Below are 18580 nucleotides of genomic sequence, written 5' to 3'. Positions count from 1 at the left end.
CAATTGTTGTATTCGTTGTCAGTCATATAAAGCTTTATTGTTTTGAAAAGTGAGCCTTCTGTTTATTTGTCTAAATTATTTTCTATATTAGGATATAATACTAGGCTATAGTATTTATGGACATTAGGCCAAATCTACATGGGTTTCTTCCCTTTCACTTCAATTAGTTTTTAAGAAAAAAGAAAAAAAAACTGCATGGGCAGTGCGTCATAATAATGTACGGCATCAAAATGTAAGAACAATCTAAAGACAACAATAATAATAATAATAATAATAACAATAATAATAATAAAATTAATTATTAACACTCCTAAAAGTACAGTATAGTGCTCAGATACACTTACGGTAGGTGACCTAACCCTAGTTGATACTTTATTTCAACTTTTCAATTATTTCATTAATTAACTAATAAACAAATGCCTTTCCGATATGATATAAGTGAAAAGGGAGACGATTTCGAAAATGATTTCACCAAAAGGCGGATGCGAACTCGGGTCTCCCGCGTCAAAAACGATATGTTACTCGTATTATCACTTACGCCACTGAAAATGTTGCAGTATAGCCGTCTTTTGTAATATTTGTAAATATGGAGTATTTGCATTGTGTAAAAACATTAAATAAAAGGCACCAGACTACAGAAAATGGCATATACTAAAGTATTTATTTTTCTGGGGGAGGACCCACCCACATTTATTTTGCTTCCGACGCCCATGCTTGATGAAGTATAGTCTACAGGATATAACAATAAAGTGCTTTTCCAGTCCCGATTCCACAAGGTTTTATTCCGCATCCACCCGCTCCCGCTATATTAACTATATTATTCGCCCGCTGCCCATTTAGAATAAATTTCTAAGCACCAAAATCGCAGAAACAAATCAAAATAATAATAGTAATAATACTAATAAATAAATTAATTAATTTTTAACTCTATAAAAACTGTAGTTTATATTTATCCTCTCCATTTCTATTCCTCTCTACTCAAATTAATTGTCAGTGTATCTAAAATTGTGTATCTTAGAAAAAGAAAAAGAGGAACTACCTCTTAAACATGCATATCTTAATTTGATGTTGCTTTAAAACGTTGAAATATATAATGTATTTTATTCTGAAGGTGAAAGTGGTCCAGTTATTTAACTGCCTGCGGCGCCGTCAGGATCACGTTTTTTTTCCCCCTTTTAATTAAGTGGATACAGCTTACAATACTCGTTCAAGAGTAAGGGATTGCTCAAAACTATGCTATTTTACATATTTCTGTTATTTGTGTACAATCACAACGAAAAAACAGATGTGTATGCTATTTGTAAAAAAAAAAAAAAAATGTAAACAAGATGCTGGTTCAAGGGCGCGTCACAGAAATTGCCTACAATTCTGCATATAGGCTTGCTACTTATTAATTTTATTTTATTTCGTTTTGTTAAATTATTATTCATTAAGAAATTTATATTTCGCATTTGGGCATTTTTATTTATTTTACATACAGCTTTTTTTGGTTTTCTCTGTGCATAAGATCTGCGCGTGATGTTCTGATGTTTATGCTGCTTTTTGCTTGTGTACAATTAACCCCTCAAAACGAATTTAACTGTTATTAATGTGTCACAGCCACGTTTCAATTTAAATGTAATTTAACACAATCTTGTCGTTAATAATAACTAAACGCGTCGGTTGTCGTTTGGAAAAAAAAAAAAAAAAACAGAAATTAACATTTCTATTTTCAATGCAGTCTAATAAAAGTTCAACAGGAAAAAAATAAAAGAAAATAATAATAAAACTGCTCCTGCTTATGAATAAATTTTTGCTTGATGATGAAGTATCTAAATAGTCTATAGGATATAACAAAGTGCTTTTCCAGTCCCGCTTCCACGAGGTTTTATTCCGCATCCACCCGCTCTGCGCTATATTAACTATATTATTCGCCCGCGGCCCGCTTAGAATAAATTTCTAAGCACCAAAATCGCAAAAATACTGTAGTTTATATTTATCCTTCCCATTTCTATCTGTCTCTACTCAAATTAATTGTCAGTGTATCTAAAATTGTGTATCTTAGAAAAAGAAAAAGACGAACTACCTCTTAAACATGCATATCTTAATTTGATGTTGCTTTAAAACGCTGAAATATATAGCCTAATGTATTTTATTCTGAAGGTGAAAGTTGTCGAGTAATTTAACTGCCCGCGGCGCCGTCAGGATCACTTGATTTTTTTCCCCTTAATAAAGTGGATACAGCTTACAATACTCGTTCAAGAGTACGGCATTGCTTAAAACTATGATATTTTACATATTTATGTTATTTGTGTACAATCACAATAAAAATAAAAAAAAATTAAAAAAAAAAACGTGTAGGCTATTTGTAAAAAAAAAAAATTGGAAACAAGATGCTGGTTTAAGGGCGCATCACAGAAATTGCCTAAAATTCTGCATATAGGCTTGCTACTTATTAATTTGTTAAATTATTATTCATTCAGAAAAGAAAAACATATATTTCTTATGTGGGCCTATTTTATTTATTATTATATATAGGTTTATTGGGTTTTTCTCTGTGCATAAGCTCTGCGCGTGAGGTTCTGATGTTTATGCTGCTTCTTGCTTGTGTATAATTAATCCCTGAAAACGAATTTAGCGGTTTACGTCAGTTGTCGGTTGGAGAAATAAAATAACCGAAATTAACATTTCTGTTTCCGATGCAGTCTAATAAATGTTCGTCAGGAAAACAAAGAAAGAAAACAAAATAACAATACAACTGCACCTGCTTATGAATAGGCTATCTTTTTGCTATTGGTTTGAACCATAATTTCAGGAAAGAGGAATCATTGAACTATTGTACTGGTATTTGTGACCAACGCCCCCTAGAGCTGGCCATGGTGTTTGGCTACAGAATGTTGTTCCTTGCGCCACCTGGTGGATATTATATGAAGTGCAACAACGTTGTAAAAAAATCTAAAAAAGCCGCTGCGGCAGGACGCGTGCCCACGCGTGCCGAATTGCAGGCTGCCGCGTGAAAATAGACGCATTTTTAATGGCCAGATCTGTATGTCAAAAATCATTAGGAAATTAAGATCATGATCCATGAAGATATTTTGCATATTTCCTACTGTAAATATATCAAAACTTAATTTTTGATTAGTAATATTAATTGCTAAGAACTTAAGTACCCTTATGACTGGTTTTGTGGTCTAGGGTCACATTTATACACAAAGTTTAAAACGTAAAAAAATAAAAAGTCTGAAAGTCAAACATGTTTATCACACGTATGGGTGTCCAAACTGAGGCACAACAATCAAATAAAGTGACATTTGGCAATCTGCAACTGTATTCTGTGCCAGTTTCATGTAAAAACTCATTTGGTCCGTCACTTCTAAACTATTTAGGATGTGCAATTGTGAGGAACAAATACAAATCAAACTTTAACAGTATAAATACCTCTTTGTCTAGTATAGCACCATATTCTACATAGTCGTTGATAAGATGGGCAGATCCCATGATTTGAGCTTTCTCTTTGACCCAGTCCAAGGAAAACATCAGTAAATAAAGCTCCTGAAATGAAAAAAACTGAATGTTCATAATTCACCAGTAATCATTAGAAAATTCTACATAAACTCCAGAGGAGTGAAAACGTTACTGCAGGTCACACTCTGTAACATTACCTTAGACAGTCCTGCTTTAGCCATGTGGTACGGGAGAAAGCGGTACCAATACAAACAGTCTATATCTCCAGAGTTGGGTGGCCTTTCATTATAGAACTCCTGGTATTGACGGACCATCTTTTTATGCAGTTCCTAGAGGAAATAGACAATTCAGACCATGTTCTCTGGTGGTCTCTCTTAAAGAGACCTATTACTAAAGAGACCCTTTTTACAAGATGTAATACAAGTCTTGGGTGTCCCCAGATTGTGACTGACGTTTCAGCTCAAAATACCCCATAAATCATATCATTTTGAAAATGCCTATTTTGAGTGGAAGCATAAATGTGCCGTTTTTGTACATGTCTGTCTCTTTAAATGCAAATGAGCTGCTGCACCCTGCTCCATTTTCCAGAATAGGGCCGTGCCTTTATAGCTCGTACCTCATGTACTCTGCTAAAAAACATGTTTGGCTTTATCATGTCTATCATGCAGAAATCTTGCGTTTTAAACCATATTAGTTTAAAATTCTGATATAGGGTTTTCTGAGCGCACATCCGAAGCACGCAGACAAAAAACGGTTGTCACACAGCATGTGAGTACTAAACTAAGTTCTCTTTCATGTCTTATTGCACTTAAACTGCCAAATACTAGCTAAAAAGCTAAAAAGGCACTTTGAGTTCAACTTCAAGGCAAACAGCTGGGAAAGTTTTCTGGGTTGGATGTAGCAGGGACACTATAACACTTAAACACTTAAAAAGTGAGATTGTCTAATATGTCACGTTTAAAAAGAGATGCAAAGTAACTCACAGCTATTTGATCACGATTCTGTTCGATGAGAAAGTCAAGCTGCAGGTCGTGAAGGTAATAGTGATATGGCCGCTGGTTACAGTCTCGAAACAGCAGAGATTTATTCACAAACTCCTGTAGGACGTCCTCTACTTCCTCAAACTCAAGACCCCATAGCACTGACAGAACCTGCATGACAAATAAAAGAAGTCAACAAAAGTACTCATTTACATGAAAAAAAAAAAAAAAAGCAATTTAAAAAACCCATCCTTATATCACAGTTATATCAAAGTTTTTAGTAGTTGGTAACAGATTTTCTGTCTGACCTTTGCAGGCACTTTGACATCTTTTTGCATGATGCTGAGGTCTCTGTACAGATCTTGGTGTTCGGGCTCCAAAACCTGCAGGCTGGCGTTCATGGCCTGGTCCAGAGCTTCATAGTCATATGAAGATGACTTGCGGATCCGCTTGAACTGTTTCTTCTGCAGCTGTCGCAGGTAGTAGCTCCAGCGGTCAGGGAACTCTCTCAATAGAGCTCCAATGAGAGAAACAACCAGTGGAGAACCTAACAGGAGAAACGTTTACAATGGTCAGAGGTGTAAAGTACAACATTAATAGTACTTAATTATTAACCATAGTATTAAGTATTATTACTACCAAATTGTTATTCAAAGGCGATTTAAAAAAAAAAAAGCCATAAGTGTTTTTTTTTAATTGATTTACACAAATAATCTTTACATTGATGTATGGTTGGTTAGGATAGGGAAATATTTGGCTAAGATACAACTATTTGAAAATCTGGAATCTGAAGGTGCAAAAAAAACAAAAACAAATCAAAGTATTGAGAAATTCACTTTTAAAGTTGTCCAAATTAAGTTCTTAGCAATGCATATTACTAATCAAATTAAGTTTTATATTTATGGTAGGAAATGTGGAACATGATCTTTATTTAATATCCTAATGATTTTTTGGCATTAAAAAAAAAAAAAAAACATGTGGGTCACGTGATCAGCTGTTTGATTTTCAGTTTTGCATAAAAATGGTGATTTGTACCTTTACATTCGCTCACGATGCTGCGGGCCTGTTCTGGAAGTTTCTGCAGTTTCCCATTAACATACAACGCAAGAATTTCCAGGGCTTTCTCCTCATCTAGACCGCTCTCAACAGGCACTTCAAACCTTGTACCTACACACAAACAGAGAGAAGCACACACAAACATGAACCTTATTTTTGAATGAAATCAGGATGTTAAATGAATTAAGCAAGATAACCGCAAACGCAGACAAAGCAGCATCTCTCTCATAACCTCAGCTGAAAATAGCTTATCTCTAAGCCCAGCTGCTTTCCATTATCAGAGTTTTATGTAACTTCATTTAGTTCCGGATTTGCAAATGGAAGCAGCAACGCAAGCAGGCACAAGATCCACCTCGACACTAGACATTTAGGAATAACCACTCTGTGTAGTTGATCCAGAATCCATCTGTGAAATGCAAACTGGATACGCTAAAAATGAACTACTCACCGCTTACAGAGTCAGCCAGACCTCGATTGCGAGTGGTCATAAGAACTCTGCACTGGATATCAAAGGACCTCAGAGTAGAGCTGTCCCAGACATCGTCCAGAATCAGCAAGGACCTGATGGATAAACATAAGAGAAAGGAACTGATATCTATAAAAAAAAAAAAAAAAAATTACATGTTCGGAGTAAGTGAACTAAGACCATATCCTTTATGCACTCACCTCGGGAACCTACGGAGCATTAGGAACCGCATCCGCTCTTTGGCCTCCTCCACGGAGCAGGGTGGCCGCTGACTGGCATCTGAAATTTGACCCTGCTCCAAACGGAAACATAGAGACTGCATCCTTACCAACAGGTCTGCCCGCTCACATTGGCCAACAGAAAGCCAGTGAACACCACCTGGAAAACACTCTGAGCAATAGAGAGAAATAGTTAGTTAGTTATATGGGCACTTTCAGCTCTATAGTCTCTTAAAACATACTTTTACACTTCCAATTTATTTAGCCAAATTCATTTGTTCTATCACTTTTAGAACATATTATAGAACAATTTAATAAAATAAAACAAATAAATACACTAAATAAAAAAATTTTAAAAAACACTAAAACAAAAAATAAACTTGTAAAACATACTTTCACAAATTTATTTTTAATTTAATTTGCCCTATGACTCTTAGAATATATTATAGTATTACAATAAAAAAAACAAATTAAAATAAATTAAAACAAATACATACAAAAATAAATAAACTTAAATTAAACATAAGACAAAATAAAATAAGAGCAAAAATAAGACATCATATAGACACTTTCAAGAAAAAATAAAATCTTAAAACACACTTTTAATTTGTTTTTAATTCAATTGATTCATCCACTATCACTTTTAGAATATTATAGAATTACAATTTGAAAAAAAATAAACTAAATAAAAAAATAAGACAATATAATAAATGCATAAATAAATGCCAAGAAACACCCAAAATAGACCATTTAAAAAATAAACTTAATGCAAAATAAATAAAATATAAAATATAATTAAATGAATAAAAACACAGTTTTAAGTCATTACCCTTAATGAGGGCATGGTCTCGAACCGCCTCGGCAGCCATCACAGACTTCCCTGAGCCCGCCATGCCAAACACAGTGACCCATCCCGGCATATTCTTCAGCCGGTAGAGCTTCTCCCGGATCAGGTTGAGCAAAGTGGGTCGGCTCACAAACACCACAGGTCTCTGAGGCACCCCACCTTCACTTAGAATCGCCTGGACTACAACAAAAACAAGAACTCTAGAACCTCAAACTAACCTACTTCCAAAAACAAGTTCATACATGTCCATGTGGTTACCAGAGTGAGACACTCCATCAGCAAAGCTCCTCTCTCCCTCAGGGCTGAGCAGAGGCAGGTCACCATGAAGAAGGTTAGCCAGATCTCCATAACTCTCCCTGATCAGCGCATTGTAAAAGGAGATGTAGGCCCTGTTGTCTTTCCTCAACAGCACCTCTAGCAGGTCTGCAGCCTGCTCTCTTCTAGTAGGCTAGAGGAGGAAAAGGAAAACTTGACTTGCGTTTACTTTTTATAGAATTAAAATGGAGCTCGAACGCCACAACAAACCTTGCTAAGCACCCTTGCTTCTTCGTCGTTCGTCAAGACGCCATCGCTGACCATGTGGTCCATCAAGTAGGAAGCTTTGATGTCCTGCTCCAAAGTGGCTTTGGAGCGCAGCAGGCAGCTGCGAGCACGTTCCTCCATCTCCACATAAGCCGCAGTGCTCTTCTGAGGAACACTGCACTTAACTGACAGTTACTTAGTGCAACAGTGCAGGATACATCGAACTGTGAGAGAGAACATACAAATTAAGCACTTTGATTGCGAACACAAAAAACGGGAACTCTGAACACTTGGATTAGAAATCGGGTAGAATCTTTAGAAGATTTCATTTTTCAGATCCTAATTTAAGTCCACACCACAACTGTAACAGAAATTATACCATTGGAACCACTTTCAGAACAATTTGAGGAAGTGGAAAGACTTGTGGAGTTCAACAAAAGTCATGTACACATGGTTCACTTGGAAATTAAAGTTTTAGGCAACTAACCTGCTCCCTAATGATTTTTAAATGCTATAGTTCCGATCCTGGCTGCTGATTGGTCAGCAATTAAAATCCAACAAATGTTAACAGCTGATTCATATCAATGCATATGTGGCCTGCCAAAATAAAAGCTTGATGATTTTAAGTTTTAAATGATGAAAACAGTCACAAATTTTTGAACAGTAAGATTTAAGCTTTTTTTAAAAGAAGTCTCTTCTGCTCACCAAGCCTGCATTTATCTGATCCAAAGTACAGCAAAAATAGTACATTTTTACAATTTAAAATAGCTGTTTTCTATTTGAATACATTTTAAAATGTAATTTATTCTGGTGATTTCAAAGCTGAATTTTTAGCATCATTACTCCAGTCACATGATCCTTCAGAAATCATTCTAATATTCTGATTTAGCTTCTGCTCAAAAAACATTATAATGGTCATTTGAAAAAAACAATAAAAATCTTACTGTTCAAAGATTTTTGACTCTGTGTATAAAAGTAAATATTTGCGTTTTATTTTTAGGTTTACTATAAAACAATTGCATTTTTATTTAATACTCCCTTTTTATTTGAAAATATTATATTATCACACTGTATTAGTTTATTTAAATGTATATGAAATTATTATTGACCATCACTATTATCATTATTAATATTATTGTTTATAGTAAGTTTTCATGGGTCACACTGTGCAGTGTGAGGACCAAACCAAATCTCCAGATGCTCTTATGTGAACCAACAATGTTCAATTATCCCATGGACTATTTTTTTTTTAAATATTGATAATACAACATGTGTTCTCAATATATAACTATTTTTAATTAAACTGAACAGCTCAAAACACTAATTCTGTTAAGCAGGGCACTATACCATTCAGCGGAAGGATGCATTTTCCGTTTTAATAATAATATATTATGCCTTTAATATTTTTATTACTTTAAGGCCCTGCTCTATGATAAATAACAGCCATGCCATGGCTACAAATTTCTACAATGCGTAGTGTCTAACAACTACCTTTAAACAAACATATTCAGTCAAGTGTGTCCAAACTTTTTAAACTGTTTTGTTAACTAACGTCAATGCATAACATGTTTAATCAAACGTAACCCATAAAACAGACAACATGACACAAGATAATGAACAATAGGAGTAGCATACCTGTTAAACAAGTGTTTTAAAAGCAAAACTAAAACTACTAACACAAATACAGCTGTTCGTAATCTTACATCTTACATAAGTAGTGTACTCACGGGCATGTCACTGAGTAAGAAGACAAACGGTCGGTCTCTCAATGTAAAAAAAAAAAAAAAAAAGAAAGAAAGAAAGAAAAAAAAGCTACGAATAATTAATGCCAACGAATAATACACGCGTCCAAAAAACATAATAATATTAACTTAGCTCAGCGGAGAAACTACTAGGACGCCTAGCAAGAAGAAAATACTGTCGACACACTTAATTTATAGACTCAGGTGTGGTTAATCAACCTATGGTACGTTAGTAGTGTTTATTAACTGACTTCAGATCAGTTAGTAAAACATCTAACGTTAAATTAATTTGAATAGACAGGGTTATACTTACAGATATAGTGCTTCGAGAAAAATCAGAGAGACATCAGAGATTATTAACTGCTTGACAGAGACAAATTACTTTCAGTATGATATTACAAAGAATTTAAAAACCCAATTGTCCGCCCCTAAAATGTGCGCTTCCTGCTTTTTGACACAAACAACTTCCCCGGTGCGAAGCTGACCAATAGCGAGACGCTGTGTAGTCACGTGACGCGCTGAGGTAATGCAGAAGTGCATCTGTCTGTAACTAGGCAGAGAAACGAATGAAGTCACTTCAGAATTAACGTCAAACTATGGCTTTTTTTTTCTTCTTTTTTTTTTTTACCAAAGTCAATACAACTAAAATTTAAGATGTAAATAATAAGAACATTAAATTCCATATTTATGTAAAATAGTAGGTAGCTATTATTTTACATCGCGTGGTAAATATTTAATTCATAAAAGATTTCCAAATTATTTTGGAAGGTATTTTAATATTCATTTCTCATTTAGTCTTTCAAACTGACAAATGTTAAGAAAGCTTTATTTTTTTTGTTATTCTTAATATTATAAATGTTAATATTATAAGTGTTAATGCTAATTTTTTTTTGTTTTTATTTGCTCAAAGGTAATAGTGACTTAAAAAATGATCCAATATTTTAAAATATACAGGTGAGGTCTGTAGGAAATGTTGAAACAATGCTTGTACTATAGATATTTATTTATAGATATTTATAAATATTTTGTCTGTAGTAAAATGGAAACACATATTCCTACTTAATTAAATTATAGGCCTAATAGATTATATAGAATTGTGCAGTGAGGCAGCTAAATTATAAGACTTTGCTGCTGCGGTGCTAAAAAAAAAAAGCTTGAAATAATTGGCAAATAATTCATACAGTTATAACAGCTCATTAGTCACAACCTCTTCATTCAGAGTGCTCATCAAATATCAAAGTCAATTCATTACCAGTGTTTTGAAAGTAAAACACACACACACACACACACACACACACACACACACACACACACACACACACACACACACACACAGTGTAGTCACATCAAAATGTTCTGCTTTATTTTTGTTTTTTAAAGAAGTCTCTCCTGCTCACCAAGTCTGCATTTATTTGATCCAAAGTACAGCAAAAACAGTAAAAATTTGAAATATTTTTACTATTTAAAATAACTGCTTTCTATTTGAACATATTTTAAAATTTAATTAATTCCTGTGATTTCAAAGCTAAATTTTTAGCATCATTACTCCAGTCACATGATCCTTCAGAAATCATGTATAATTTTTTTCAGGTTTCTTTGATGAGTTCAGAAGAACAGCATTTATCTAAAATTGAAATCTTTTTTAACATTATAAATGTCTCTATCATCACTTTTGATCAATTTAAAGCACCCTTGCTAAATAAAAGCTGAATAAAACTACTGACTCCAAGCTTTTGGTATAGTGTATAATGTTACAAAAGCTTTAGATAAATGTTGATCTTTGGATCTTTCTATTCATCAAATAATCCTGTAAGAATAAATTCAACTGTATTAAATATTGACAATAATAAAAAATGTTTCTTGAACAGCAAATCAGCATATTAGAATGATTTCTGAAGGATCATGTGACACTGAAGACTGGAGTAATGATGCTAAAAATTTAGTTTTGATCACAGGAATAAATGACATGTTAAAATATATTCAAATAGAAAGCAGTTATTTTAAATAGTAAAAATATTTCAGATTTTTACTGTTTTTTTCTGTACTTTGAATCAAATAAATGCTGGCTTGCTGAGCAGAAAATTCTTCTTTAAAAAAAATTCAACATCTTACTGTTCAAAATAATAATAATAATAAAAATAAAAATAAAACAACTCTCCTTCAAGCCATCCAAGATGTAGATGCGTTTGTTTTTTGTTGTTTTTCAAAACATATTTGAAAAAATTCATCATTACATCACTTGCTTACCATGCAATGGATTCTCTGCAGTAAAGTAAATGGGTGCCATCAGAATAAGAGTCCAAACAGTTGATAAAAACCTCACAATAATCCACAAGTAGTTCACAACTCCAGTCCATCACTTAACATCTTGTAAAGCAAAACGTAGTCTCGTCTGAATCAGGATAGAAATATGCAGATCAAGCAACCTTTACAAGCAAAAACAATCCAAAACAAGTATGTAGGTGGATTTTGATGTGAGAGGACAACAGGGGATGGATGTCTTCACTGGTGGAAGCATTATTATGAATTATCGGCTTGTATTTTAAAGTTAAAAGGGGTCATCGGATGGCCATTTTTCACAAGTTCATATGATTCTTTAGGGTCTTAATGAATAGTCTATACTTTGGTTAAAAATTCTCCATAGTAATGTAAAAAAAACACCCTTTTACCTTGTCAAAATCAGCTCTGCAAAATATCAACTAATTTTATTGCATGGTCCTTTAAATGCAAATGAGCTCTGCTCGCCCCGCCCCTCTCTGATGTGGGATTATGAGCCGTAATGTTTACTTTAGCCGCATTTAGCCACGTTTAGTGGCGAAACTTGCCAACAAGCACGTTATTAAGTAAGGCAGTTTGCAAAGATGCATAAAAAACCTGTACACTCACTTCTGCTGGGGGTGAAGCTGCATCAGGAACGATTCGCATGAACATAGAGGCATATGTAGATCAGGGTTGGCGTTTTCCTTTTAAAAACGAAAGTAACGTTTTCCTCTGCGTCTTCAGTTTTCAACAGAACACTTAAATCGCTCAATCAGAGACATTCTTGTCTTCCCCTGCACCTGAGTCACACAATGGCGCTCGGAGTCGGTGAGGGCGGGTCTAAGGTAAGGCGCTCATGTCAATCTACTATCGTGGGAGTGGCCTCTGTCGATGTGTCGTCACACCGACAAGAAGCTGAGAATGACTTGATTTTAAAAAGGGGATATTACTTTTAAAGATTAAAAAATACCACTGGGTTGATTTTTATCATTGTAGGGTGGTTGTGTACACAAACTGCCAACACACATTAATGTTCAAACAACATGTAAAAGTGAGTTTTGCATCCGACGACCCCTTTAAATGATGGATTTGCTTCTTACAAGCAGTTTTTCGCTTTATAAGACGTTGATAGACTGGGGTCGTGTGAACTACTTGTGGATTATTGTCATGTTTTCATCAGCTGTTTGGGCTCTCATTCTGACAGCACTTATTCACTGCAGATCAATTGCATTATAAACAGAAAACAGAAAAGACAGTTTAAAGTCATTTCATCCACCTTTTTCTTCAACGCAAGTAGAAATAAGCTTATGTTCGACACTTTTGGTTCATTAGCCACTATAGGGAAACAACGAGAAAAATCAAAACATGCAGTAAACTGTATAACCAGTGTGTTCATAATTAAGATAATACATTAAAATAACATGTTAAAACAGACCAATTAACAACATCAAGCAGAAAAACAAACTGTACTCTTGCAGGAAGAAAAAGGTGGATATAGAACACATTTATCACACTGCAGTACTCCTTTGTCACTTTCATGCCTAATAATATCCAAATCATAAATTACATAGAAATGCTTAAACCCTTATGGAAATTAAATCAAAAGGCTGCTTTAGTATGGTGATGTCAATGACCTCAAAAAAATTATAATAATTAGCTCAACGGTTAAAAAAAAAATGATTTCAAGTGTTTGGTTAGCGCGTAATTGAATATGACTGAATGCCTGACGTGCGTGAACACAGGTACCTGTAGGACCAATTTGCGCCATAGCGCACCGTGCCGCGTGCGTCAGCGCTCAACTGCAGGAGTCAAACCCCTTCTCACTTAACACACTAAACAGTCACATTAAGTTTCTAAGGCAGGATTCAATTTACAATGGCTGATAGCCTTAATTGCAGCGGCGGTAACTGCTCCAGTGCGCACCAGGAAGCGTTTGGTTTATCCGAGGGACACTTTGCGCTCGTGAAAGCTGCAGTTCTTGGGTGCATTTTCGTGCTGGCAACATTTAGCAATTTGTTCCTCCTCCATGCCCTTTGGAAAAGACGGAAAAGACGCACTCGAACCCAGCTTTTTCTTCTGCACTTGTGCCTGGCTGACCTGGTGGTCGCGTTCTTCCAGGTCCTGCCGCAGTTATCCATGGAGATTACGCACCGGTTCAAAGGCTCCGACCTGGTGTGCAGAGCAGTTAAGTATCTTCAAGTGGTCGGGATGTTCGCGTCCACGTACATGATCGTGGCCATGACCATAGATCGCTATCACGCGGTCTGCAAACCGATGGTGTCGTTCTTTAGAGGGTCTTTCCGTAGGTATGTTGCTATAAGCGCGGCATGGCTCGTCTCCCTGGCGTTCAGCGCTCCGCAGATGTTCATCTTCTCTCTCCAAGAAGTTGAGAAGAATGTTTTCGACTGCTGGGCGACGTTTATTGAGCCCTGGGGAGGCAGAATATACATAACGTGGATCACTCTGTCTGTGTTTGTTCTGCCTGCCTTGATCTTGATGTATTGTCAGATAAAGATTTGCGCAGGGATCTATTTCAACATGAAGAGGAAAGCGTTGCAGGGCAGCACAGGTGATGGGCGCTCCAGCTCTAAAGGGATATCAAGCGCAATGCTGAAGACTGTCAAAATGACTTTCATCATCATCCTGGTGTACACCCTCTGCTGGAGCCCATTCTTCGTGGTCCAGCTCTGGTCAGCTTGGAGTCCAAGCAGTGCGCCCACGCAAGGCAAGTCTGCTATGCTTCCAAAGTCCAAAAGTGTGATATGCTTCTGGTTAGCATTTTTATGCGACATTTTTCGATACAAATTATACTGTCAGTTTAATAATGAGTGTAAAGATGCACTGAAAAGATCCAAAGAACATTATAAATGTTAATGGAAGAGTTCATATGATCAATGTCTTTGATTATGTGACCCACCACTTATAGAAAAAGTGCAGAATCTTAAATATTTATTTGAAATGTTATCATAAATATTCTGCACTATTATGTTTGTAAATATTTATACACATTTCCCCCCACATTTTTCTAAAACCTTTCATTAATGCATTAAATATGCAATACTTTAAATAAGGTACTGTTTTTTGACAGGTTTTGTACTCAGTTTGTCCATAAATGTGCAAATATTATAATAAAAACTGCTGAATTTGAAATATTACTTATATATATATTATCATAAATTATTTCGAATTTTATATTTGCAAACATTTATACATTTTTTTTTGGCATTTTCTAAAAATATTCTTTTTATATCCTGGTCTAAATGCATTATTATTATTTTTTTTTCCACACCACAGGTTTTGTATTCAGTTTGTCCACAAATCTGCAAATATTATAAATAAAAGTGCTGAATCCTAAATATTACTTTCATATATTATCGTAAAATATTTTAAAATATTATGTTTTGTAAACATATTTTTGGCATTTAAATATTCTTTTTTATGTTCTGGTCTAAATGCATTAAGAAAATATTCAATATTTTTTTAAATACTACTTTTTCAATATTATATTTGTAATTTTTATATATATATTTCCACCCACTACTTTTCTAAAACCTTTCTTTTTATGTTCAGGTTTAAATGTATTAAATATGCAATATTTTAAATAAGGGACTGTTTTTTGACAGGTTCTGTACTCAGTTTGTCCACAGATATGCAAACATTTTCATTTCATTCAGTGCTGAATCTTAAATATTACTTCCATTTGTAAAATATTTTAAAATATTACATTTGTAAACATTTATACATGTATTAAACATTTATACATATATCATGTCTAAATGAGTTTGAAAAAATATTAAGTATTTATAAAAATAACTCTTTTTTTTCCCCTTTTTACATCACAGGTTTTGTACTGTTTGTCCACAAATCTGCAAAGATTATAAATAAAAGTGCTGAACCCTAAATATTACTTCCAAGTATTATATCAAATATTAAAATAGTATTTTTGTAAACATTTATACATATTTGTGGCATTTTTTAAATATAAATCTTTTTATGTTTAGGTCTAAATGCATTTAAAAAAATAAATATTTTTAAAAAGAACTGTTTTTGTTGTTTGTTTGTTTTCACCACTAATTTTGTACTCAGTTTGTCTACAAAAATATACAAATATTTTAGTTAAAAGTGCTGAATTTAAAATATTACTTTTATATATTATCGTACAATATTAAAAAAATATATTTTTGTTAACAATTATACATATTTTGGGCATATATTATTTTTCTGTTCAGGTCTAAATGCATAATTTTTTAGCATATAATTTGTTATTATTAAATTAGTAATTATTTATACATACTTTCCCCCACAATTTTTTCTAAAACCCTTCTTTTTATGTTCAGGTTTAAAAGCACAAAAATATGGAATATTTTAAATAAGGAACATGTTTTGTCCTCAGTCTCTCCACAAATCTGCAAATATTATAAAAAAGTGCCTAAATTCCTAAATATTACTTTCAGATAATATAGTAAAATATTTTAAAACATTATGTTTTAAATATTCTTTTAACATTCAGGTCTAAATGCATTTAAAATATTAAATATTTTTAAAAGGAATTAAGTTTTTTTCCACACCACAGGTTTTGTATTCAGTTTGTCCACAAATCTGCAAATATTATAAATAAAAGTGCTAAATCTTAATTATTACTTTTATATATTATTGTAAAATATTTTTTTTAATATTCTTTAAATGTTCAGGTCAAAATGCGTTAAAAATATTAAACATTTTTTAAAATAATTATGGGGTTTTTTTTTTACACCACAGGTTTTCTATTTAGTTTGTCCACAAATCTGCAAAAATCATAAACAAAAGTGCTCAATCCTAAACATTAGTTTCATATATTATTGTAAAATATTTATAATAAAATAATATACATATTTTTGGCATTTTTCCAAATATTCTTTTTTATGTTCAGGTTTAAATGCATTACAATTAAATATTTTTAAAAGGAATGTTTTTATTTTCACTCAGTTTGTCCACAAATCAGCAAAAATCATAAACAAAAGTGCTGAATCCTAAACATTAGTTTCATATATTATTGTAAAATATTTTAAAATAATATATTTTTTGTAAACATAAATATTTTTGGCATTTTCCAAATATTCTTTTTATGTTCAGGTTTAAATGCATTACAATTAAATATTTTTAAAAGGAATATTTTTATTTTCACACCGCAGAACTTTTGAACTCAGTTTGTCCACAAATCAGCAAAAATCATAAACAAAAGTGCTGAATCCTAAACATTAGTTTCATATATTATTGTAAAATATTTTAAAATAACATATTTTTTGTAAACATAAATATTTTGGCATTTTCCAAATATTCTTTTTATGTTCAGGTTTAAATGCATTACAATTAAATATTTTTAAAAGGAATATTTTTATTTTCACACCGCAGAACTTTTGAACTCAAGTTTGTCCACAAATCTGCAAAAATCATAAACAAAAGTGCTGAATCCTAAACATTAGTTTCATATATTATTGTAAAATATTTTAAAATATATTATATTTGTAAACATTTATACTTACTTTTGTCATTTAAAAAAAAAATATTTCATATTTATGTTTAGGCCTAAATGCATTCAAAATTTCATATTTCATCTTTATGTTTAAACCTAAATGCATTAAAAAATATATAATTTAAATTAAAATATAATGGTAATATAATATAACAATATAAAATAAAAAAAGTGCTGAGACCTAAAAATTACTTATACATATTTGGGCAATTTCTAAATATTATTTTATGTTCAGGTCTAAATGCATTTATATGGGAAACAGTTTTTTTTTATACAGTACACTTTATTTAGTCAATGATTAATAAAATAATTCCCCTAACAAATAATAAAAGGTCTCCATACTGGTATATAACCACATGTTTACAGTGTGTTAGGCAATATTTAGCTCTCATATTATAGATATGAGATAACAGATGTGACTAAAGGCCCATTCATGTGAATACGTCATATATTCCCATTTTCTGTTGTGGGAACTGTCTACCTCCGCTCAGCCTCAGATCTAGCAGATACATTGGCATTAGTAAAACCATTTATTAGCCGACCAAAAGCCTGATCAGATTAAAACGAATCATGTGTAGACACCAGATAGTGCACACAGGCAATATTTTTGCACAGAGCACACAATAGGTTCCACGTCTGAACACTTCCTATATATGTGCAATGTGTGTGATTCTTTATTTACACTCTCATATCTATCCAACAGGGCCAGTGTTTGTCACTATCATGCTCCTCGCCAGTCTTAACAGCTGCACAAACCCATGGATCTACCTGTACTACAGCTAAAACCTCATGGCTGCTGATCACCCACTATTCCTGCTGTTGAAGAGTGCATGGATATGGTCTCAGCACACACTTACACACCAATTTCCAGCCTTTTTTAATAATTGAAGTGATTTTGGCTATGGAAAGTTGCTGCATACAGTGCCTTTCAAAAGTATTCATACCCCTTCATTTTTTTCCACATTTTGTCATGTTGCTGCCTTAGGTTAACTGCTTTAAATTACTTTTTTTCACATCAATCTACACTCCATATGCCATAATGCCATAAGCAAAAAACAGGTTTTTAACATTTTTGCAAATGTATTAAAAATAAAAAAGTTAAATGATTCCATTGCATAAATATTCATACCCTTATCTGGGACAGTTGACATTTAGCTCAGGAGCATTCATATTGCTTGTAGATGTTACTACACTTTGAGTGAAGTTACCCTGTGGCAAATTAATTTGAACAGTCATGATTTTGAAAGGCGCATATCTTAATAAAAGGTCTAACAGCTGAAAAATGCATATCAGAGCAAAAACCAAGCCCTGAGGTCAAAAAACTGCCTGTAGAGCTCAGAAACAGGATTGGATCAAGCCACACATCTGGGGAAGGGTTCAGAAAAACTTCTGATGCATTGAAGGTTCACAGAAGCATGTAGTCTCCGTTAACCCTAATGGAAGTAGTCTGAAACAACCAGGAATCTTCCTAGAGCTGGTCTCCTGGCCAAACTGAGCAATTCATAGAGAAGGGCCTTGGTTAGAGTGGTGACCA

At 33.4% G+C, this 18580-nt stretch overlaps 2 protein-coding genes across 2 annotated transcripts in view; one reads left to right on the top strand and one right to left on the bottom strand.

Moving 5' to 3' along the window:
- The window catches only part of apaf1 (apoptotic peptidase activating factor 1), a 41828-nt gene extending 32103 nt beyond the window's left edge, over positions 1-9725 (bottom strand). Inside the window, exons 1-11 of the mRNA XM_073838065.1 lie at positions 9589-9725; positions 7537-7757; positions 7270-7459; positions 6994-7191; positions 6147-6336; positions 5929-6041; positions 5460-5591; positions 4733-4971; positions 4428-4595; positions 3642-3773; positions 3418-3531 (exon numbers count right to left, since the gene is read on the bottom strand). Of these exons, the coding sequence (XP_073694166.1) occupies positions 3418-3531; positions 3642-3773; positions 4428-4595; positions 4733-4971; positions 5460-5591; positions 5929-6041; positions 6147-6336; positions 6994-7191; positions 7270-7459; positions 7537-7674 (1614 nt within the window). The 5' untranslated portion in view covers positions 7675-7757; positions 9589-9725. The remainder of the gene's footprint in view (positions 1-3417; positions 3532-3641; positions 3774-4427; positions 4596-4732; positions 4972-5459; positions 5592-5928; positions 6042-6146; positions 6337-6993; positions 7192-7269; positions 7460-7536; positions 7758-9588) is intronic.
- A 3684-nt stretch (positions 9726-13409) lies between these two features.
- Positions 13410-18054, top strand: avpr2l (arginine vasopressin receptor 2, like). Its single transcript, XM_073838063.1, has 2 exons — positions 13410-14259; positions 17750-18054. Exons 1-2 carry the CDS (start codon positions 13410-13412, stop codon positions 17827-17829), a joined length of 930 nt encoding a protein of 309 aa, XP_073694164.1. The 3' UTR covers positions 17830-18054.
- The last annotated feature ends 526 nt before the right edge of the window (positions 18055-18580 follow it).

The sequence above is a fragment of the Garra rufa genome, chromosome 4, assembly GCF_049309525.1.
Source record: "Garra rufa chromosome 4, GarRuf1.0, whole genome shotgun sequence".
Classification (NCBI taxonomy): domain Eukaryota; kingdom Metazoa; phylum Chordata; class Actinopteri; order Cypriniformes; family Cyprinidae; genus Garra; species Garra rufa.
This window is presented reverse-complemented; position numbering and strand designations above follow the sequence as displayed.

Bases quoted from the DNA above. Each gene is read 5' to 3' on its own strand.
- avpr2l (XM_073838063.1), top strand. From the start codon at position 13,410: ATGGCTGATAGCCTTAATTGCAGCGGCGGTAACTGCTCCAGTGCGCAC. The intron at 14,260-17,749 runs GCAAGTCTGCTA...TCTATCCAACAG, and splicing joins AAGCAGTGCGCCCACGCAAG to GGCCAGTGTTTGTCACTATC.